General features: G+C 47.2%; 2 protein-coding genes across 2 annotated transcripts in view; one reads left to right on the forward strand and one right to left on the reverse strand.

The window, feature by feature from the left end:
- LOC138821225 (metal transporter CNNM4) overlaps positions 1–15,983 on the reverse strand; it is a 47,057-nt gene extending 31,074 nt beyond the window's left edge. Inside the window, exon 1 of the mRNA XM_070013354.1 lies at positions 14,582–15,983. Coding sequence (XP_069869455.1) covers positions 14,582–15,983 — 1,402 coding nt within the window. The remainder of the gene's footprint in view (positions 1–14,581) is intronic.
- Positions 15,984–19,848: 3,865 nt separating this feature from the next.
- Positions 19,849–20,137, forward strand: LOC138821229 (small ribosomal subunit protein uS14). Its single transcript, XM_070013362.1, has one exon. It carries the CDS (start codon positions 19,875–19,877, stop codon positions 20,043–20,045), a length of 171 nt encoding a protein of 56 aa, XP_069869463.1. The 5' UTR covers positions 19,849–19,874; the 3' UTR covers positions 20,046–20,137.
- The last annotated feature ends 4,136 nt before the right edge of the window (positions 20,138–24,273 follow it).

Genomic DNA, 24,273 nt, shown 5'->3' on the forward strand with positions numbered 1-24,273 from the left:
TGTGTCTGTGTGAGGGGCCTCTATGGTATTGGTTATGTTATTGCTTGGTTGTTCAAAATGTGTGCTTTTCTCTATATTATACTTTAATAAGTATTGGAATCTCCTAGTCTTCTTAGTTCCTTCCTTCCTTCCTTCCTTCCTTCCTTCCTTCCTTCCTTCCTTCCTTCCTTCCTTCCCTTTCTTTCTTTTTCTTTTTTTTTTTTTTTTTGGGTCCAGTTGTGGGCCTGAACTCTGGGCCTGGGCACTGTCCCTCAGCTCTTCAGCTCAAGGCTAGCACTCTACCATTTGAGCCACAGCGCCACTTCCGGCTTTTTTTCTTTTTGCTTATGTGGTGCTGAGGAATCGAACCCAGGGCCTCATGCATGCAAGGCAAGCGCTCTACCACTGAGCCACCTTCCCAGCCCCCTTTCTTTTTCTTTCTTTTTTGTCGGTAGTAGTGCTTGAACTCTGGGTGCTGTCACTCAGCTCTTCAGCTCAAGGCAAGTGCTCTACCGCTTGAGCCATAGTGCCACTTCTGGTTTTCTAGTGGTTTAGTGGAGATAAGAGTCTTATGGAGCGGGGGCGCTGGTGGCTCACGCCTGTAATCCTAGCTACTCAGGAGGTTGAGAGCTGAGGATCGTGGTTCGAAGCCAGCCTGGGCAGAAAAGTCCATGAAACTCTTATCTCCAATAAACCACTAGAAAACCGGAAGTGGCACTGTAGCTCAAGTGGTAGAGCGCTTGCCTTGTGCTGAAGAGCTGAGGGACAGCACTCAGGCCCAGGGTTCAAGCCCCATGACTGACAAAAAAAGAAAAAAGTCTTATGGACTTTCCTGCCTGGGCTGGCTTTGATCCTCAGATCTCAGCCTCCTGAGTAGCTAGGATTATAGGCATGAGCCACCAGCACCTGACTGTTTTCTTTCTTAATAGCTACAATCTTGCGGAGAAGTGACATACTGGTGTGGTTAAGACCATGGCTTCTGGAGCCAAACAGCCTGGAGGTATCCCTTAGTTGTGTCGTTATACCACTGGGTAGGGAAGAGACTCAGCCTCTCAGCGAGCTTCAGTCTCCATCTAAGGACTAGTATTTCATAAATGTCAACCACAACAAACTGCAGGCACTTCCTTCTCCAAGCTACTTTGTCCTCTCCCAGAATGAAAACCTTTCTCAAAGGGGCAGGCTAGAAGCCATTGCCTGCTCACAATACTGTCTTAGACAACTCTAAAAAAAAATAGGGTTTGGGACTGGGAAGATGGCTCAGTGGGAGAGTGCTTGCTTCACATGCATGAGGCCCTAGGTTTGAGTCCTCAGCATCACATAAACAGAAAAGGCTGGAAGTGGCGCTGTTGGCTCAAGCGGTAAGAGTGCTAGCCTTGAACTGAAGAGCTGAAGGACAGCGTCCAGGCCCAGAGTTCAAGCCCCAGGACTGTCTTTGTTTTTGGCTGATTGGTTTTTGTTTTTGTCTTTATTCTTTGGTGCTTGGAGGCAAGGACTCACCATGTAGCTCAGGTTAACAGCAAACTTAGTATGTAACCCAGGCAGGCCTAGAGCTCCTGCTCCTCCCACCTGTGATTAGAACTCATGCTCCTCCCAAGTGCTGTGATGACAGGTATATACCACCATAAGAAAAGCTTTTAGTGTGTGTGTGCTGGGGAATCAAACCCAGAACTTTGTACATGCAGACAAGTGCTCTATCACTGTGTTATACCCCAGCAGAAAAGCATTCATTTTTTTGCGTGTGTTGGCACTGGGACTTGAACTTGGCCTGGGTGCTGTTCCTTAGCTTTTTTCACTCAAGTCTAGTTCTCTACCATGTGAGCCACAGCTCCACTTCTGGCTTTTTGCTGGATAACTGGAGATAAGAGACTCGGAGACTTTCCTGCCTGGGCTGACTTCAAACCTTGATCCTCAGATCTTAGCCTCCTGAGTTTCTAGGATCACAAATGTGAGCTACTGGTTCTAGACTAAAAAGCGTTCTTGAAGGTTGATGGTGTAGCTTAGTGGTAGTATATCATGAAGGTCCCAAGTTCAATCACTAGCACTATAAAACAAAACAAAAAGCTTTTCTTTGCTCTAAGTCTAGGGTTTTTGCCAGGAGATAGGGCTTCCAGCACTGCATCTATGTTTCAACCAAAGTAAATACCCAGGAAGTAGCTGAAGCCTCAGAATCCTGAAATGAAAAAATCAAGTAGAGGGGCTGGGAAGGGGGCTTGGTGGTAGAGCGCTTGTCTTGAATGCATGAGGCCCTGGGTTTGATTCCTCAGCACCACATAACAGAAAAGGCCGGAAGTGGCACTGTGGCTCAAGTGGTAGAGTCCTAGCCTTGAGTTGAAGAGCTGAGGGACAGTGCCTAGGCCTAGAGTTCAAGCCCACAACCAACCAAAAAAAAAAAAAAAAAGAAAGAAAGAAAAAGAAAAGAAAAACTCAAGTAGAGAGGCAGCAGGTACATGAGACGACACTCCTTCCGCTGCTATCACCCCCAAATTATGTTGGGACACCACTGTTGGCAATCAGGATGGCAAGCAACATTTTCCGGCCTAGAGTTCAAGCCCCACAACCAACCAAAAAAAAAAAAAAAAAAAAGAAAGAAAGAAAGAAAGAAAAAGAAAAGAAAAACTCAAGTAGAGAGGCAGCAGGTACATGAGACCACACTCCTTCCCCTGCTATCACCCCCAAATTATGTTGGGACACCACTGTTGGCAATCAGGATGGCAAGCAACATTTTCCAATTTGCATACAAAAAAGTGCTTGGTGGTAGAGTACTTGCTTAGCACGCCCAAAAAGGAAGAGAATGATCTTAGTTTTTGCCCTTATGTACATTTTTTTCCTTACTTAACACTCTAGCTTGTTACTCTTACAAATAGGCACCAAGGTCAAGATAAGATAGTATCTAAATTAGCATATAATTATATAGTGGACTTTTTTTTTAGAGCTGGATGCATTTATAATTCCAAATAAGGCACCACCCTGAACCCTGAACAGTGGAGCAGCCTGCCACATGAGCCAGAGATTCAGAGTCATCATGGCCACAAGCTGGTGTCAGTGCCAAGTGGGCACCTTCTGGACAATAATAACAGTGATTGTTAAAATAGCTAATATTTACTGCACAATTATGTGGCACTGGGCAGGGAGCTTAATGCCTTACTTGCCTGATTCCTCTGGTCCCCACTACAATCCTGAGGTGCACAACACCATCAACAAGCATGACCAAATCACTAGCCACAATGGAGAAATTTTTCTAAGCCTAAGAGTCAGTCACTATTTTGAGCAGTTCATGACACACATAGGCTGCACACACAAGCTTTTACTCACCTTTTAAACTTATTTATCTGTTGAGACAGCATCTCACTGTACAGCTAAGAATGGCCACAAATCTAAGATCCTCCTGCCTATCTACTGAGTGCTGGGATTACAGGCATGTTCTATCACATATGGCTTACTGTTAACTCTGAGTAGTGTGACTAAGATATACTTAATGTTATAACACAAGACTCCAGGTTATAGTGTATGTGTGTACAGGTTTGTGTATGAACCTGTGTGTATGGAGGTGGGAGGGTGTTGAGTGGCCCTGCCAGTGTTTGGGGAAGGGTGAATGAGCGCACATGTGTGTGTCTGTGTGTGTGTGTGTGTGTGTGTGTGTGTACGTGCGCGCACATGCACACATGCGCGTACCTGGGCATGTGTAGGGAATAAGAAGGTATGTGTGGTCATATGAATGGGCCTCCTGTGCATGGGGGAAGGGAAGGTACACAAACACACGTGTGTCTGCTGTGCCTGTGTGGGATAGAAGGGTGAGGGTGTGGGTGTGGGTGTGTGGGCAAGTACAGGAATGAGTATGTGTGTAGGGTGGGGGTGAAGATTCTCTTTCCAAGGAGTCTCCAGGCTGCCTGTTGGCCAGAGACCAGACGTTCCAGAGAGCCCGAGGAACCAGTCTTTCTAGAACCCTGCCCAGGTCACAGTAAATCAGCCCTGCAGCATAGAAGCGACTCTGAACCTAACCTCTGAGGAATGCTCCAGAGCCACCAAGTTTAACCCGCAGCAAAACAGGCTGGTACTCCACACCTGCCCCTGGGCTCAGCTTCCTGCAGAGCCACACAGGGCAAAGAGGCTCCTCTCAACTGTGCAGGGACAAGAATGGGGTTTATTTCTTATTGAAAAGCAATCTGAATAATCAATCTAACCTGTGTTCTAAAAGAGCAGGACAAATGGTAACCCCTTAATAATAATAGAATTTTATATATATATATATATATTTTTTTTTTTTTTTTAAAGAGTATGTGAATAATTTCTGTGTGAAAATAGCTGTGTCCATTGCAATTCTGTGTGTGCGCTCTCATGCTCCTGAGCCTTGAACTCAGTGGCCTGGGTGTTGTTCCCAAAGGATTTTTCAAGGCTAATGCTTTACCACTTTAGCCACAGCTCCACTTCCAGCTTTTTTTCCCCCAGTCCTGGGGCTTGAACTCAGGGCCTAAGCACTGTCCTTGAGCTTCTTTTGCTCAAGGCTAGCACTCTACCACTTGAGCCACAATGCCACTTCTGGATTTTTCTGTTTATGTGGTACTGAGGAATTGAACCCAGGGCTTCATTCACACTAGGCAAGTACCACTAAGCCACATTCCCAGCCCAACATTTCCAGCTTTTTTTTGTGTGTGTGATTAATTGGATATAAGTCTCATAGACTTTCCTGCCTAGGCTAGCTTTGAACCTCAATCCTCGATCTTAGGCTCCTGAGTAGCTAGGATTATAGGCATGAGCCACTGACACCCAGCAAGAAAAACATTTTTTGACTAAAACAATAAAAGTAAATTTTTGTTCTTTTCCTTTTTTAATCTATATCATCTAGGCTGGTCTTGAACTCATGATCCTCCTATGTCAGGTTCATAGGGGTATGTTTGCTAGATTTATGGGTTTATATCACCACACTCAGCCATGAAAATCAATATCTATTTAAGTTGTTATAAGGGGCTGGGAAGTTGGCTCACTGGTAGAATGCTTGCCTTGTATGCATGAGGCCCTGGGTTCGATTCCTCAGCACCCTATAAGCAGAAAAAAAGCTGGAGAGGTGCTGTGGCTCAAGTGGTAGGATGCTAGCCTTGAACTGAAGAGCTGAGGGGATAGTGCCCAGGCCCAGAGTTCAGGCCTCACGACAAAAAAAAAAGAAAAAAAAATGTCACAAGGGATGGGAATGTGGCATAGTGGTAGAGTGCTTGCCTTGCATGCATGAAACCCTGGATTTGATTCCTCAGTACCATATAAACAGAAAAAGCACCAGACACCGGTGACTCACACCTAGCTACTCAGGAGGCTGAGATCTGAGGATCACGGTTAAATGCCAGCCCAGTCAGGAAAGTCAGTGAGACTCTTATCTCCAATAGACTTTTTTTTTTGGTCGGTCATGGGCCTGAACTCTGGGCCTGGGCGCTGTCCCTCAGCTCTTCAGCTTAAGGCTAGTGCTCTACCACTTGAGCCACAGTGCCACTTCCTGCTCTTTCTGCTTATGTGGTGCTGAGGAATCAAACCCAGGGCCTCATGTATGCAAGACAAGCACTCTACCAGTGAGCCATCTTTCTAGCTCCTCCAATAGACTCTTATCTCCAATAAACCACCAGAAAAATGGAAGTGGGGCTATGGCTCAGGTGGTAGAGCGCTCATCTTGAGCTGAAGAGCTCAGGGACAGAGCTCAGGCCCAGAGTTCAAGGCCAAGGACTGGCAAAAAAAAAAAAGTTGTCCAAATATATTAAAATATTTGAGGTGGTTCCTTTTTGTTCAAATGCTGGTGGTTTGTTTTGGTGTGTTTTCTGAACTTCTGGCAGTGAGATGTCTCTCTTTTATGACTATGAAGAAGTAAAATTCTAATAAAAAAGAAAGTACCCTGCCAGGCGCCGGTGGCTCACACCTGTAATCCTAGCTACCCAGGAGGCTGAGATCTGAGGGTCACAGTTCAAAGCCGGCCTGGGCAGGAAAGTCCGTGAGACTCTTATCGCCAATAAACCACTAGAAAACCAGAAGTGGTACTATATAGCTCAAGCGGTAGAGCGCTCACCTTGAGCTGAAGAGCTGAGGGACAGCGCCCAGAGTTCAAGTCCCATGACTGACCAAAAAAAAGAAAATACCCAATACATGGAACATGAATAGAAGTAAGGAATATATAATCTATAAGATAAGCCAGGATTTTTTTTTTTTGAGTCCGGTCATGGGGCCTGAACTCTGGGCCTGGGCGCTGTCCCTCAGCTCTTCAGCTCAAGGCTAGCATTCTACCACTTGAGCCAGAGCGCCACTTCCAGCTTTTTTCTCTTTTTGCTTATATGGTGCTAAGGAATCGAACCCAGGGCCTCGAGCATGCAAGGCAAGCACTCTACCACTGAGCCACCTTCCCAGCCCTAGCCAGGATTTTTTTTATATGGGCTCAATGCCTCTTATAATAGGACACCACCACATCCTCAGGCTCAGGAATGAAGACAGGAGTACCATAGTTCAGGATGAATGGGAGGAACTTGTCCAATCGAGAAGCCCCCAAAGAAAGCTGTGCCCTCATAGCAGATTCAGGGACAGAGGCCAAGAGTAGGGCTGATGCAATGGCAGCTGTGGCTATCCTCTCTTAGCCTAGGGCCATGGTAGGCATCTAAGGAAATTGGATAACTCACACCCTCAGAATAAGTTCTGTCCAGTTCAAAGAATCTCTTAGAGCGAAAAGGAAGAGAGCCAGCACTGGGATAAGCAGGGTAGCCATCTATCCCCTGTCCCCACAGGCTGGGGAAAGGAACTAGAAGGCTCTACTATTGTGACAGAAGGGTCCAGTCTACCCTCCTTTTGAACACACTCTCCCAGGCTGGGCAGCCTTTTGGAAACCAACATTCAGTGAGGACTCAAACATGTTCACTGGGCTAGCTCTAATGAGACTGAGGCTGGCAGGTAAATGAACTCAAATGACAGGCTTCATCCTGTTCAAAGATTACCTTGCTGTTCAGTGGGTCAAGCTGGTCCCTATGACAACACTGGGGTGGCGAGGGGTACAGAGAAAAGTCATAATGATCTGTACCTTTAAGAGCCTTCAGGGCTGGGAAGGTGGCTCAGTGGTAGAGCGCTTGCCTTGTATGCCTGAGGCCCTGGGTTCGATTCCTCAGCACCACATAAGCAAAAAGAAAAAAGCCGGAAGTGGCGCTGTGGCTCAAGTGGTAGAGCACTAGCCTTGAGCTGAAGAGCTGAGGACAGCACCCAGGCCCAGAGTTCAGGCCCCACAACTGGATTCCCCCCTCCCCCCCAAAAAAGCCTCTAAGCTGAGTGCCAGTGGCTCTCAGGACTGTAATCCTGCTAAGGAAGCTGAGACCTGAGGATCTCAATTCAAAGCCAGCCTGGGCTTTGAGAGTCTGTGAGACTCTCATCTCCAATTAAGCAGCAAAAAAGCCAGAAGTAGAGCTGTGGCTGAAATGACAGAGCACTACCCTTAAGCCAACAAGTTCAAGAAGATGGGTGCTGGTGGCTCACACCTGAAATCCTAGCTACTTAGGAGGCTGAGATCTGAGGATCATGGTTCAAAGCCAGCCCAGGCAGGAAAGTCTATAAGACTTATATTTCCAATAAACTATTCAGAAAAAGCTGGAAGTGAAGCCGTGGCTCAAGTGGTAGAGCACTAGCCTTGAGTACAAAGAGGCTCAGAGACAGCACCCAGGCCCTGAATTCAAGTGAGCATACATGTTTCTCTCTCTCTCTCTCTCTCTCTCTCTCTCTCTCTCTCTCTCTCTCTCTCTCTCTCTGTCTCTTCTCTCTCTCCAGAAAAGGTTGAAACAGTCACAAGAAGTAGAAGCACCTCCGCCCAAAGTTGATGCCAAAGACTCATAAAGCTAACTTCCAATCTGGCAGCTGTCACCCAAGTTCTTCCAGAATTTGAAAGGACCAAAGTGGTAAATGTCATGTTGACCCACCCTTGAATATCCAGCTGAAACATCCCCTTGTTACAGCATCTCCCCAGGTCCCTTCCCTTATTTCTTGTTCCCATAAGAATAGGTCTGTGATCTTGTATTCTTGGGTGCTCATCTATTTCAAGACTAAATCTTTGTTCATTATGCCCCATCCTGACCTGAGGTGTCAGAAACACATTAGAGTTAATTAAAAATATAGAGTTTTGTAAGTAAACACTGGTGTGCTAAGAAGCTCTGACTAGGGCCTAGACACAAGGCAGTGGTTCCTGCATGCTATCAGGAGCTTTAGGAACTAAGAGACTGCTTTGTGCTCTGGCTTCTGAGTGGAACCAGCCTGTATACAGCACAATGCCAGCACATACTGGCCTGCTCCACAGAACAGTACCAAAGGGAATGTGAGCAGTTGACTGGCCAGTGCTTTGTCAGCTGTCCTGTGCCCTGTGCCCAAAGTACCATTCATAAGTAGGCAGCAACTATCACTTTCATATACACCTGCCCCAGGCAGCTTCTCAAGATCAAATCACTGACTTGAGATTGTTTCCAGGAGGCAGATGGATACCAGGTATACAGCTGCTTTTGTTTTCTGCTCCTCACTGAATACCTTGGAGCTTACTGTCCCATCCCAGAGTCTATGCTTGCTAAATTTCTCCACACTAGCAACCCTAGCACCATCTTTCACACCTTGTCACATTCTTCATGCTCTTGGGTGACTAACACCTTCCAACCTGGTCCTGGCCTCTCTCTGCAGCCCAATGAGGGCACTTTCATCTGCACATGGAGATATTTTGCACATTCATATGGTCCAGGACCAGTAGTACCACCTGAGACCTTGTCAAAAATACAATCTTAATGGGGCTGGGAAGGTGGCTCAGTGGTAGAGTGCCTGCCTTGCATGCATGAGGCCCTGGGTTCAATTCCTCAGCACCACATAAGCAGAAAAATCTGGAAGTGGCGCTGTGGCTCCAGTGGTAGAGCTCTAGCCTTGAGCTGAAGAGTTGAGGGACAGTGCCCAGGCCCAGAGTTCAGGCCCCATGACTGGCGGAAAAAAAAAAAAAAAAAAAAAAACAATCTTAACACAATGCCCACATAATCTAAGTAGGAGAATCTGCTGTACAAGATGTTGGGCAGGGGCTGGGAAGGTGGCTCAGTGGTAGAGTGCTCGCCTTGCATGCCTGAGGCCCTGGGTTCGATTCCTCAGCACCACATAAGAAAAAAGCCGGAAGTGGCGCTGTGGCTCAAGTGGTAGAGTGCTGGCCTTGAGCTGAAGAGCTGAGGGACAGCGCCCAGGCCCAGAGTTCAGTCCCCACGACCGGACCCCCCCCCAAAAAAAAACAAAATGTTGGACAGAGGAGGAAAATAGAGGATGACACCATAATTATTACTCTATCTCTTCCCTGCATCCTTATCAAACTCCCTCTTCATCCTCCTCTCCCTATAGCAGTTAAATGACCTTATTGAAACTGAATGCTGGTGGATCTGTTCAAAGACAGCCTGGGGAGGAAAGTCAGTGAGACTCTAATCTCCAATTAACCAGCAAAAAGCCAGAAATGTGACTCAAGTGGTAGAGTGCCAGCCTTAAGAGAAAAAGCCAAGGGCTGGGAATGTGGCTTAGTGGTAGAGTGCTTGCCTAGCATGCATGAAGCTCTAGGTTCTATTTCTTAGTACCACATAAACAGACATAGCCAGAAGTAGTGTTGTGGCCCAAGTGATAGAGTGCTAGCCTTGAGCAAAAGAAGCTCAAGGACAGTGCCCAGACCCTGAGTTCAAGCTCCAGGACTCTGTGTGTGTGTGTGTGTGTGTGTGTGTGTGTGTGTGTGTGTGTGTGTGTGTGTGTGTGTGTCTGTGTGTGTGTGTGTGTGTGTGTGTGCACCAAGTAAGAGCCAGAGGCCCTAAGTTCAAGTCCCAGTACCATCACAAAAAATTTTAAAAATAGCCAGACATTGGTGGCTCACACCTATAATCCTAGCTACTCAGGAGGCTGAGATCTTAGGATCCCGGTTCAAAGCCAGCCCAGGCAGGAAAGATGGAGACTCTTATCTCCAATTAACCACCAGAAAACTGGATGTAGTGCTGTGGCTCAATGTGGTAGAGTACTAGCCTTGGGCAAAAGAGCTCAGGGCCAGCACCCAGCCTAAGTTCAAGACTTGGACTGGCACCAAAAAATAAAATAAAATAAATAAACCAATAACATCATCTAAATCTCAAGCTAGAAACCTCTGACATTAATCTGACCTTCCCTCAGCCCCTTGTACCCCTATCAGTGCATTCAGCATAGCCAAGTCTTGGTTTGCACATCCACCTTCCTGGTAGACAGTAAGTTCTGTAAACAGGACTGATTTATTCACCTCTGATCCCAACAGCCAGCACAGTGTCTGACACACAGGCTGTACAAAAAGTTAGATGCTTGTTGAACAAATGAATGAACAAGCAGATTCGGGTGTGGGGGGGTAGGAGGATAAGTTACTGAGAATGTGTCAGAGGTGAGGAACCAAGGGAATGAAAAAAACATGCAGTGTTGTTTTGACTGTATGAAGTTGTGCCAGGAATAAAGTGAGGAAAATCTGACATGGCCCAGATGGAAGTAAGGGAGAGATTTTTTTTTAGAGAAACTATTTCTATTTGTCTTTCCCTTCCAAAGTATACCCCACTAATTTGCTGAGAGTAGTAGTACCAGGTCCAAGGTCACCTCATAAGTCAGTGCCCCAGCTGGGTGGGGTTTATATCCAGCTCTACACAGTGGGCTAGAAGGTTATAAGGTGGGTGGGGAAAGATAAGAAGGCTAAGGATGAGTTAAGTACCTGGGAGGGGCAGGAACGTGGGAGGGGGGCACAGGAGAAGCTAGAAGGTAGGCTCAAGTGGGGCTTGAGCCCCGAAGCTCCACTTGGGGAGTTCATTCATATAACTTAACTTTAGGGTCTACAAAAAAATCTGAAGTGGAGGCAAAATGCCAACTGGGCCAGGAGGAGCAGGGTGTCATTGTTCTAGGATTCCTAGTTATGGACAACACCCCAGTATTGCAAACAGTTCTAGGAGAGGTTCCAGTAGAAAGGCCAAGGTTCAAACCACATGAGCCTCCGTGCCTGACTGGTTGGCATGTCTTGGTACCACAAGAGTCTTACTGCTGAGATCCTACAGCACCTGGCATTATGTTCTGCCTGAGACAGGAGGGGTCAAAAAGCATCTCATGCTAATGCTTTTAAAGTAAGAGGCCACCACAACTTATGAAAGAAGTTCTTGCTTTAGTCCTAGGGGCAACTCAGCCCCCTACATGCCTGCACTGACTCCTCAGCCAGCCTCTGGGTGTGCAGGAGCACTTTCATATTAATGAGGAAGACTATGGAAACTCCCCATGGCCAAAGACTACTTTCAGACAAACAGAAAAAAGATCCAAACATCACACTGAAAGCCCAAACTCTGCTTCTTCGGGCATCCTGAGCCATTCATATATGTTACCACAAGAGCTTCCTCAGACTCTCCAGGAGGCAGCTGGAGAGGTCAAGCCCCTGATATAACATCACATCCATTTTACTATATCCTACATCAGCCCCTAGAAATCCCAACAATTCTGGGATGAGAGTCATTCTCTCCCAAACCTGACAGGTCATTGGTTCATTCATTTATTCACTCATTTATTCACTGAGGCCTTACATTCTAGGGACAAAAGATACATCAGTGACCTTTTGATGAGCTCTGCTCTTTCTTATATTGTAGTAGGAGGGGACAAACAATACAACAAGTCAATAAGCTACGCAGACGTTGGAGAATGAGATGTGCTATGAGAACAAGAAAAATTAGCCCAGGGTAGGGGAGATTGTAGGGCAGGAGAGATTGGGAAGGTCAAAAGGAATGGGAGAGGATTATAGGCTCCAACAGGTTGATGACCAAAAGGCTTCAATAAGGTGATGCTAGAGTGACTTGAAGGAGAGAAGAATAAGCCAGCATTACATCTGGGAAAGAACATTCTCATCTGAGAGAGCAGCCAAGGCAAAAGCCCTAATGTGGGAAAGACCTAATATGTTCAAGGAACAGAAACCAGTCTTCTCAGACAGTCACCCATTCATTTGTTCATTTGCTCACCTGTTCAACAAACATGCACTGAAGATCATGTCTTAGCTAAGAACTGAGTACTGAAAAAAGCAGCTTACCCACCACCAGGTACAGAAGGGTTCTGCACCCAAATTTTGGGTGTAGGGCAAAAACCCTCTGAATCATGCCAGCTCTAATTTTGGTGCTGCTACAGTATTGTGCTGAACTTGTTTACTTTTCTTCCCCCCAAAAAAAGCGTTCTTCAGGACTGGAAGTGTGGCTAAAGTAGCAGAGTGCTTGTCTAGCAAATGCAAGGCCAGGAGTTCAAATCCTAATACCACAGATACAGCCTTCAAACATTAAACTTATAAAGAAAACTTTTTAAGTTACAGCCATAAGCTAGGTGTTTTCTATGTCCTGGGTAGCTTCAGAATAAAGATGCCAGATGGAAAGATTTGGGAGAGGCCACACGGAAGGAAGCTGGTGTGATTATTTATGAGCACTAGCGCTATGTCTTCCAAAACCTCTGGAACCAGGAAGGGATAGCATAAGACTACCCCATTAAATTCACATCTCCAGGGCGACCTACTATACTTGGTAGATTGGGTTTACTTTTCCAGGAATTGCTAGTACTCCTGCAAGGCTCAGGCTACCGGCCTCTGTCAAAGAGAATTTGGTGAACCAAACTGGATCTGAAGAATTCAGCTTAGCAGAGTTCTAGCCTAAGAGATACCAGCTCCATTTCCCAGCTTAATAAAAAGACACTTCTTCACAAGATAGGGTCCAAAGATGGTCCTGCCAAGACCTGGAAGCTCCCACACATGAGAGTTCTGCCCTGCCTTCAAGGGCTGGAAGCCAAGCTAGGTCAATCAATACAGGCTGGATCCAGATCCTGCTGAACTGATGGGGAAGTCTTTAGGGTGTGTCACCAGTAACAATCATAAAGACCACAGAAGTAGGTGAGGAGGAGGCCATCCCATGAATTCTCCTCAGGTTCTTGACAAAGCCACAGGGGAGGAGGTCTTCAGGATCCTAGCTGCCTGGTGGAAGTGGGGCACACCAGTAGGCTTGCACCACAAAATCATCTCCCAGACTCTGTCATCACCACCAGGAATCTATGTCCCTCTAGTATGAGTGACACTGTCACCTGGGCTGTCTCCATTCTAGTTTAAATTCTCAAGTCATTCTCAGATATGATCCTGAGAGTTTATCTGGCAAAGTTAAAAGGGGATAGTCACAACTTGCCACCCTGACCTCAACAATGACCAGGGTATCTTTTCAGACAAAACCTGGCAAGGCCAGCTTCTCCTTCCCTATCCTGCGCCCAGGCTATCATCCACTCTCTGATCCAGAAATGACCGTAGGCTTGCTCGTAGCTAGAGTTCAGTAGTAGCCTCAGCCAGTAGTATCTCTGAAAAGAAGGTTAAGGTGGTGTCTAAGAAGCAATTGTCTTAAGTTTAGAAGAAGCTTGTCTCATCCCCAATTCCTTTTCAAAGAGCTTTCCTCTGCCTTCACATTTCCTTCTGCCTAGGAGGGTTTGGCTCCATAATTGACTTGTTTACTGACACTCTGAGGGCTTCTGGGTGGCAGAGGTGGGAGGCAAGTTTTGTTGGAAACAAGGACAGGGGTGTGTTCCCTGAGCTTTGAGGCTGGGGAGTCAACTCTTCAAGTGTCTAACTACCTGAGATCAGGCCAAAAAAAGCCCTGAAGATTGAAGATTCCCAACAGACCAGAGAAGACAAGCTTGTTCAGTGTGTGGGAAAGACAGAACAATAACTGAAACTTAATCTGCTTGCTTCTGCTGAATAGTAGAAAGTGTTAACGACATTGTCTTAAAGGAGAGCCAACTAGAGACCTCTCAATTCTGCTGTGAGTTTTGGAGTGCCAATGATGCCACTCTCAGCTCAAAAGCCTTCCAGGGTTCCAAACTCAGAATTGAACTTACTATATACTTCAGGCTCCAATTACTCTACTCTAGCCTTTTCTGTCATTGACCACTGATCTGCAAGGGCCATTATGTTAGCTAAACAGGAGTACCTGCTGAGTCACAAACACTTCTTTGGCTTCACCAAAGGGTTCTGGCCCTAGTACCAAGCCACTCCATTTTTTTATTTTTTTATTTTTTTTTGTGGGTCATGGGGCTTGAACTCTGGGCCTGGGCGCTGTCCCTCAGCTCTTCAGCTCAAGGCGAGCACTCTACCACTTGAGCTACAGCGCCACTTCCGGTTTTCTGGTGGTTTATTGGAGATAGGAGTCTCACAGTCTTTCCTGCCCGGGCTGGCTTTGAACCGTGATCCTCAGATCTCAGCCTCCTGAGTAGCTAGGATTACAGGCTTGAGCCACCAGCGCCCGGCTAGCCACTCCATTTTTTAAGGCTTTACTCTGTCCTGCCCCCAATGGTCTATTCCTACAGATTTGCAACTGTGCCTTTCCAGCTTTGATTCAGCTGAAGCACAAAGCACAGTACCTGGTGAATGATAAATGCTTAAGAACAGTTTCCACTATGCCCAACAGCACTGAGACATAGGAAGTGATAGGCAAAGGGACACAGAGTCACATGAGTAGAACGCTAAAATCAGCAGACCCAAAACACTCAAGAGGTTAGGAGGAGTTACAAAAATATATGTTTTTAACTGGGCTACTGCATCAGTCCTTACCCTTCTTGAACTCCTCCAGCATTGCATCCAATTTGGTGTCATGGAAAACAAAGTGCACAGGGTGGTTGTAGAAGCGGGTGATGGTCTTGAGGGGGGTGCAGTCATCTGGATCCACAAAAGCCAAGTCTTTGACATAAAGAATATCTACAATATTAGACTGCTCATCTTCAAACACAGGAATGCGAGTATAACCACTTTCCATAATCTCTGACATAGTGTTGAAGTCCAGAATAGCATCACTTCGAATCATGAAACAGTTCTGGAGCTGGGTCATGATATCCTCTACAGTTTTGGTCCTCAGCTCCAGGGCACCCTGGATCATATTTAACTCCTCTTTCACGAGGTCATTATAGGGTTCTGTCACCTTCAACATCTCCATCAGCTTCTCCCGATTGTAAACTGTGCGAATCTCCTGACCCAAAAAAAAGTCCAAGAGCTTGCTAATAGGGAAACTGAGGGGGAAGGTGAGCAGCATAAAGAATTTGGTAAGAACGATGGTGTTGGCACCCACTGCCAACCCATGTCGGGAGCACAGGGCCTGAGGTAAGATCTCGCCAAAGATGACAATGCCAATGGTGGAGGAGGCCACGGCCATAAGGCCAGACCCAATGAGGTTGTCCAGGAGGATGGTAAGGGAGGTGTTGACCAGCACATTCCCCAGGAGTAGAGAGCAGAGCAGGTAATTGCCCTTGCGTCTGATTGGCTCGATCTTGCGGGCATATCGCCTCTCTTTCTCAGTGCCACAGTTCTGCACGATGCGCAGCTCCATGGGATCCAGGGCCATCAGCCCCAGGTTGAGGCCAGAAAAGATGCCCGACAACACGAGAAGCACCAAAACCAGGAGAATGTGCATCCAAAGTGGCAAGATCCTCCCGGGTTCCTCCACCATGAAGAGCAGTGAGTCCTTGTCTGTCCATTTGAGCCAAGGCCCGTCAGCCTGTGCCCGGGTGCACAGAGCGTACAGCTTCATGTTCTCGCTCCTCCGGAGGAACTTGGTGAGCACCACCAGCATCCCGGACGTGTTCCCGCGGCTCACGTTGACCAGCTGCTGGACGACCAGGTCCTTGGTGAGCTCCAGGCAGTTGGTGGAGTTGTGGGCGGTCTCCGCGTTGTCCACCTCGGTGAAAGAGATCAGATTGCTGGAGACATCGCCCAGACTCTGGCCGTACAGCCTCAGGTTCACCGTGCTGCCCTCCGACACGAAGATGATGCCATCCGGGTTCATCCCACATGACTTGTTGCAGCTCGCCAGCCTCATGCCCACTATCGCACCCCGATGGGGGCTGCCCTCGCCCCCGGCCCCCCGCGCCCACAGCAGCACAAGCAGCACCAGCGCCGCCGGGAGGAGGCGCCCTCGGGCCGGCCCGCCGCCCGGGCGCCCGCCCCCGCCCACCGGCGCCATGTTGCTCCGGCTCGCCGCCGCTGCTCCCCGCGCCCCGCCGCGCGGCCCCACTCGGCGCCGACACTCCTACCCCTGCGCCGCCGCCGAGCCAACTGCCCGGGCCGCGGGCCTGACGTCAGATCAGCGCTCGGCCGCCCCGCCCCGAAGCCCCACGCCCCTTATTTGCATGCGAGGCCCCGCCCCGAGCGTGCCTCTCCCGCTCCCGCCCTTAAGGGGGTCCGGGAGCTTAAGGTGGAGCCGCGCAGGGGCGCTGGAGGACGAGGTCGAGCGCCCTGGCTTTCGCCTCCTGCCCCACCCGGCTTTCGCCTCCTTTCCCAGCGCTCGGCCCGCGCAGGGGCTCGCTGTGTTCCGCTGGAGTCGAGCCTTGCAGCCGGCCACGCGGTTCCTGTTCCTCTGCTCCTCGGCCTAAAGTGCTACTTTTCCCCCCCTAGCTCTCCAGCAGCTCTGCCCAGGGCTGTCTGCAGGCGCTGTAAGAAAAATGCATTTCCTGGTTTAGAAAAAGAAAAGGGGAACTAAAAGCTTTAGGTTTGGCATGGCAGCATGCCCCTTGGAGACTTCTCTAGCCTTCTCGCTCCTGGTTTTTATTTTTTTTTCTTTCTGTTTTTGTCCCAAGGCCAGAAATAGGTCGTCATATCTCCCAGCCGAATACGTTAAGCAGCATGGAAAGCAAATCTGGGAGACAAAGGTTATAGAAGAACCAGATGCTGTCTTAGGCTCAAGTCCTGTCATTTCCATGTAGGCACAAGTATTTGTTTATCGAACATCTCCTACATGCCAGACACTTCATGCTTCCACAATGTCACAGTCAACAAGCTAAAGTTTCCGCGTGCTTAGAGCAGAAAACGCTGTACGCCCGTAGACACCCATTTCACAAATGGAGAAACGGAACCTGATCGCAACTCATAGTGCTGCCAGATGGCTATCGCTAGCCCATTTGTTCCTCTGTAAATGAGAGCTAGAATGCTCATACACCATCACTTGGCTAAGCTTGTGGGAGCAGTTCACTTAGACATGACAGGACAGCTCTTTGTGAAGTCTTTGGCTATGTAGTAATAGTAGTTGCTGCTTCTGCCTGCCCTCCCAGAACCAAACCCCTAACCCCAAATTGTGGTGACTGGACAGCTGGGGCAGCTGCATGTGGAAATAAGCAGAGAGGTGCGGCTGTTGGTTTAGCCCTGACTTCCTGGACAGCTCTACCTCAATGTCATTCATGAGCTATGATGGAGAGCCAAGCACCAGGTTGTGTGGGGATGACCACAGATGCCAGCCCTGTGAGGGGAAGGAGACAGAGAGACAAACATCTTTATAATAATTGCAGAGGTGCACTGAGATGACCACAGTCTAGATTGGCCACTGAGTCTTGGAGCGAGTCTTTTACCAGCCCTGGATACAAAGAGCACTTTACTGACTCCTGGCACCAATACTTAGCTTATTTTTATTTTGGCATACAGTTTGCCAATAAAAGCAACAATCAATACCAGCTGCAAAAAAGCCTAAGCAGACACTGGCGCCTGTGGCTGACACCTATAATCCAAGCTACTCAGAAGGCTGAAATCTGAGGATCACAGTTTAAAGTCAGCCCAATCAGGAAAGTCTGTGAATTTTGTTTTTTGGTTGGTCTTTGTTGGTTATGGGCTTAAGCTCAGGGCCTGGGCACTGTACCTGAGCTTTTGTGCTCAAGGCTAGTGCTCTACCACTTTGAGCCACAGAGCCCACTTCTGGTTTTCTTGTGGTTAATTAGAGGTAAGTGTCTCAAGGACTGTCCTCCTCAAGCTGGCTTTGAACCATAGTCCTCAGATCTCAGCCTCCAGAGTAGGCAAGGTGACATGCCTGGTTTAAGTCTGTAAGATTTTATATATATATATATATATATATTTTTTTTTTTTTTTGCCAGCCCTGGGGCCTGAGCATTGTCCTTAAACTTCTTTTGCTCAAGGCTAGTACTCTACTATTTGAGTTACAACACCACTTCTGGCTTTTTCTGTTTATATGGTACTGAGGAATAGAATCCAGAGCTTCATGCATGCTAGGCAAGCACGCTACCACTAAGCCACATTCCCAGCCTGTGAGAGTCTTATCTCCAATTAATCCCTAAAAAACTGGACATAGTTGGGCTGAGATCTGAGTATTGTGGTTGGAAGCCAGCCTGGGCAGAAAAGTCCCCCTGAGACTCACTTCCAATTAACCACTCAAAACCAGAAGTGCACTTTGGCTTAAGTGGTAGCCTTGAGCACAAAGAGGCTCAGGGATAGTGAGTGCATAGGCCCTGAGTTCAAGCCCCACAACCAGAAAAAAGAAAAAAACCTGGAGGTAGAGATGTAGTTCAAGTGGCAGAGCACCCTCCTTAAACAAAAAAACTAAAGAGACAGGGTTCAGGCTCTGAGTTCAAGCCCCAATACTGGTATACATGAGCACACACATGTAGCCTAATCAGAGAGGAACAATAGAATTATACAGAGTTGTGGAGGAGGAAAAGGAGGCATAGTGGTAGAAGCCTGATTTAAGCAAGCTCTATTGGGGCAGATAATTCTGTAGACAGACAGCCTGAGGAAAATCCTGGCAAGTTGGTATCTTACTGCATATCCATACTGTATCCAGCAGGCCAGATTTTTAGAGAACAGGAGCCTCACAATGGGCACTGACCAAGACATGACAAAAGCTCACTGCCCTTTCCATATCTCCAGTAACCATTTGCATTGCCTCAAAGCAAGCCAAGCTTTCAGGAAGGTTTCTGCCCAGCCCTCCTCATCTCTTCCAGCTGGCCTCAGCCCGAATTATCCTCCCACTGTGTCCTCAGATATTCTCCCATTCTGTTATCGACCAATTGGCTATTTTTATTTTGCCCTTCTCAAACTGTCTACAGATGGAAGCTCTGTAAGTATACACTGAATCTAATGACAGAAACCAATGAAAGAAAGGAAAAATACATTTGGGGACTACTTGAGTTAAAAGTAGGAGCTGCCCGTCTCAGGTGGTTTGTACCTGTAATCCTAGCTACTCAGGAGGCTGAGATCTGAGGATCACAGTTTGAAGCCAGCGAGAGCAGGAAAGTTCATGAGATTCTTATTCCAATTAACCAGCAAAAAGCCAGAAGTAGAGCTGTGGCTCAAGTGATAGAACACTAGCCTTGCATACGGCATAGGCCTTGAGTTCAAGCTCCAGGGCTTGCAGGGAAGAAGGAGAGGTGGGAGCAAATAGAAGAAAAAGGTGGAATCAGTGGTCAGCTAGGGAGAAAATCAGACTGTTAAACTCCAGTTAATTATATGCCCTATGATTATATTCACATCATGATTAGAATAACAGAAGATTCAACAAAAATAGAAATGAAATTCAGGGGCTGGTAGTTCAGAATTAGAGACTTGCCTAGTATGCACAAGGCAATGGATTCCATCTCTAGCACTGCAAAGAAAGAAAGGAAGAGAATGGAAGGGAAGGAAAAGGAAGGGAAATTTCTCCTCACCCTCCTAGGACCTTTCTTTGAACTGTGGAGACAAGGCTTGCACTGTTTAAAATAAATATAAGAGGGCTGGGAAGGTGGCTCAGTGGTAGGGCGCTTGCCTTGCATGCATGAGGCCCTGGATTCGATTCCTCAGCACCACATAAGCAAAAAGAAAAAAGCCGGAAGTAGCGCTGTGGCTCAGGTGGTAGAGAGCTAGCCTTGAGCTGAAGATCTGAGTGACAGCACACAGACCCAGAGTTTAGGCTCCACAACTGGACCCTCCCTCCCCCCACAAAAAAAGAAGCCAAGCATGGTGACTCATGTCTATAATCCCAGCTACTTAGGAATTAGAGGCCAGAGGATCTCAAGTTGCCTGCCCTGGCAAAGGTAGCAGCAAAACTCTCAAAAAATAAAACAAAACCCTTTTTCCTCGTTGGACCTGTGGAAGCAAGATGGGTCACCAGCAGCTGTACTGGAGTCACCCCCGAAAATTCGGCCAGGGATCTCGCTCTTGCCGCGTGTGCTCTAATCGCCACGGTCTGATCCGGAAGTACGGGCTCAACATGTGCCGGCAGTGTTTCCGCCAGTATGCGAAGGACATCGGCTTCATTAAGTTGGACTAAGTGAATGGACTATCCAAGACTTCACGCCCAATGAAAGACCATATTTGTATATAAAATAAAAATTCAAGAAGCCTTCAAAAAAAAAAAATAAAACAAAAGGGCTGGCCTAGCCAGGTGGCAGTGACTCACGCCTGTAATCCTAAGTACTCAGGAGGCTGAGATCTAGGATCCCTGTTCAAAGCCAGCCAGGGCAGGAAAGTCCGTGAGACTCCTATCTCCAATAAACCACCAGAAAACTGGAAGTGGCGCTGTGGTTCAAGTGGTAGAGTGCTCGCCTTGAGCTGAAGAGCTGAGGGACAGCGCCCAGGCCAGAGTTCAAGCCCCACGACCCACAAAAAAAAAAAAAAAAAAAAGTCTGGCCTTCTAGCTCAAGTGTTAGTAAGCCCTGAGTTCAAGTTCAATCCCCAGCACTACAAAATAAATATAAGTGCATGTGTGTGCACGTGCGCATGTACACACACACACACACACACACACACACACACGAGAGGGAAGCCTATCATTTAACATCAGAATCTGGATCCCGATGGCTCATGCCTATAATCCTTGCTACTTAGGAGGCTGAGATCTGAGGATCATAGTTCAGAGCCAGCCCTGAAAGGAAAAGTCTGTGAGACACTGATCTCCAATAAACCACCAGAAAACTGGAAGTAGCACTGTGGCTCAAGGGGTAAGCGCTAGCCTTGAGCTGAATTGCTGAGGGACAGCGCCCAAGCACAGAGGCAAGCCCCATGACAAAAAACAAACACAAAAAACAGGGAAACTCAAAACCCCTCCACTATGATTTTCTTATGCCCATACCCTGTGTGGAGCCCAAACTTCTGGAGTAGTCTGGAGCGCAGTCCAATCCCTAGGACTCACTCTACTCTCCTTTGTGCTTTCCTCTATCTCCTGTGCATTCTAACAGCTTCTGTCCCCCAAATTTTATTTTCCTGGTCCTGGGCTTGAACTCAAGGCCTGGGTTCTGTCCCTGAGCTTTTTCAGCTCAAGGCTAGTGCTCTACCACTTGAGACACAGCTCTATTTCCAGCGCGCATGCGTGTGTGTGTGTGTGTGTGTGTGTGTGTGTGTGTGTGATTAATTAGAGATAAGGATCTCAAATACTTTCCTGCCTGGATTGGCTTTGAACCATGAACCTCAGATTTTAGCCTCCTAAGTAGCTAGGATTACAAGTGTGAACCACCAGCACCTAGCTCCCAGTAAGATTTTACTTATGCCTCTGAAAACAGGAAAAAGACATCTCCGTACTCCCTACCTACCCCTTCCCCACTTCCCCACACCCACCCCAGCAGTGCTGGGATCAAACCCAAGGCCTTTTACTTGATAAGCACACACTGCTAAGTCCCCAGCCTCTAGATCTTTTTACGGTTTAAGGTATTAACTATTAATCACTGCAGAAAACTAAGGAAGAACAAAATAACAAACACTGAGGCTTACGAACAAAGAGTTTGGATTCATTGCCCATGTCTGACCATTTTTTCTGACTTTGAACCTGATGAATGGGTAAGCTCACTCCTAGTGCTCTCAAGTCTGTTTTTCACTGTTTCTGTTTTACCTCATTTCCCTATGCCTCACTCCCCAAATACTTAACTAATTAAGTCACCCTTGCCTGAAATGAAGAATAAATAAAAGCAATTAAAAAGAACCCAGTCACATGACCTCCTAATCAGTGCTCTTTCTTTAGGTTTACAGGAACCAAGAATGTCTGAACCACCTGGTGACAGGTGATAGATCATAAACACATCAAAAGGCTGGCAGGAGTCTGGAACCAGTGACAGTGGTTCGTGCTTGGAATCCTAGCTACTCAGGAGGCTCAGATCCTGAGGATCACAGTTCAAGGCCAGCTGGGTAGACAGGTCTATAACACTCCAATATTTAAACTAGATAGCAAAAAAACCACCCTAGGTTGCAAGTGTGGCTCAAGTACTAGAACATTAGCTGAGCAAGCACAACCATGAATTCAAAACAAAACAAAAAGGAGGACTGGGGCTGTAACTGGGGTTGTGGGGCTTGAACTCTGGTCTTGGGCGCTGTTCCCTGCGCTCTTCAGCTCAAGGCAAGCGCTCTACCCCTGGAGCCACAGCCCCACTTCCAGTTTTCTAGTGCTTTATTGGAGATAAGAATCTCAAGGCCTTTCCTGCTCAGGCTGGCTTTGAACTGCAATCTTCAGATCTCAGCCTCCTGAGTAGCTAGGATTACAGGCATGAGCCACCGGCGCCAGGCTCATCACAAAAAAATTTTTTTTAATTTTAAGCCAAAGATCGGTGGGCACTAGTGGCTTACACCTATAATCCTAGCTACTCAGGAGGCTCAGATGTGAGAATCAAGGTTGGAAGTCAGTCCAGGCAGACAAATCTTCTAGAATCTTTTTTTTTGGGGTTCGGTCGTGGGGCCTGAACTCTGGGCTTGGGTGCTGTCCCTCAGCTCTTCAGCTCAAGGCCAGCGCTCTACCACTTGAGCCACAGTGCCACTTCCGGCTTTTTTCTTTTTGCTTATGTGGTGCTGAGGAATCGAACCCAGGGCCTCAGGCATGCAAGGCAAGCGCTCTACCACTGAGCCACCTTCCCTGCCCTCTTCTAGAATCTTATTTCCAATTAAACAGCAAAAAAAGACAAGTTAGAGTTCAAGGCCCACAGTTCAATCCCTAGTCCCAGTACAAAGCAAATAAACATAACTACAAGAATTAATGACTAGCCCGACACTGGTGGCTCACGCCTGTAATCCTAGCTACTCAGGAGGCTGAGATCTGAGGATCCCAGTTCAAAGCCAGCCTGGGCAGGAGAGACTGTGAGACTCCTATCTCCAATAAACCACCAGAAAACCGGAAGTGGCGCTGTAGCTCAAGTGGTAGAGCGCTAGCCTTGAGCTGAAGAGCTGAGGGATGGCGCCCAGGCCCAGAGTTCAAGCCCCACGACCGACCAAAAAAAAAAAAAAAAAAAAGAATTAATGACTAGGGCTGGGAAGGTGGCTCAGTGGTAGAGCGCTTGCCTTGCATGCATGAGGCCCTGGGTTCGATTCCTCAGCACCACATAAGCAAAAAGAAAAAAGCCAGAAGTGGCGCTGTGGCTCAAGTGGTAAAGTGCTAGCCTTGAGCTGAAGAGCTGAGGGACAGCGCCCAGGCCCAGAGTTCAGGCCCCACGACCGGACCCCCCCCCAAAAAAAAAAAAAAAAGAATTAATGACTAGTTCAGTGGCCACCTGTGGCTAATATTAGACTTCCCAGAAACTTGATAAAAGCTGTTGTATTTTGACTCTAGCAGGACATAATTTGGACAAAAACCTAGTACTACCATCTTCCAACTTCTGGTATATTGCCTATATTGCCAATAAACTCTAAATCTCAGCTGTTGGCTTAGTGACTCTTTGTGGTTATACTAGCAGTGGAAAAAGACTACAGCTGCAGGGTTTTGAGGTGTGGTTCAGTAGGTAGAGCACTAGCCAATGAGCTAAAGCATCAAGTACGAAGTTTGAGACCCAGTCTCAGAGCTAAAAAAAAAAAGACTAGCACCTTACTGGCTAGTGAACTCGTAGTCCTCTGATTCCTTCAGTGAGTTGTGATCAAAAGATCCTTCTGAATTCATGGAAAAGATTAAATGAAATCACTCCTCTGTAAATATTCATTTTTTCCCTTCCCTCAGGACAGGACTTTGACATTACATTTCATCTATTTACTCATATTTGTATTTTTTAATTGGGCTTCTAAAATTTCAAAAGTTATATTCAATAGCACAGAGGTTGAAAGAAAATGTACTCAGGTACTGGTGGCTCAAACCTGTAATCTAGCTATTTAGGAGACTGAGATCTGAGGATCAAGGTTTGAAGCCAGACCAGGAAATGAAAGCCCAGGAGGTTGATCTTCAATTAACCACCAAAGAGCCAGAAGTGGGGCTGTGGCTATGGCTCAAGTGGAAGAGTTGCTAACCTTGAGTAAAAAAGCTAAGGGACAGTGCCCAGGCCCTGAGTATAGCACAGGTCCAGTTCCAGCCCAAAGCTAGCTAGCTAGATAATTACAACTCCATTTCCTGAAACTATATTATTTCACCCATTGGCCTTTTTTTAATATTATTATTATTATTATTATTATTATTATTATTATTATTATTATTATTATTATTATTTTGCACTAGTTTCCCCCTCCCCTCAGTCATGGGGCTTGAACTCTGGGCCTGGGCACTGTCCCTGAGCCCTTTTACTCAAGGCTAATGTTCCACCATGTTGAGCCACAGCACC

Source organism: Dipodomys merriami, unplaced genomic scaffold, assembly GCF_024711535.1.
Source record: "Dipodomys merriami isolate MVZ:Mamm:240054 unplaced genomic scaffold, mDipMer1.0.p SCAF_90, whole genome shotgun sequence".
NCBI classification, from domain to species: domain Eukaryota; kingdom Metazoa; phylum Chordata; class Mammalia; order Rodentia; family Heteromyidae; genus Dipodomys; species Dipodomys merriami.

Excerpts from the sequence above, each read along its gene's own strand:
- LOC138821229 (XM_070013362.1), top strand. The coding sequence starts at position 19,875 with ATGGGTCACCAGCAGCTGTACTGGAGTCACCCCCGAAAATTCGGCCAG.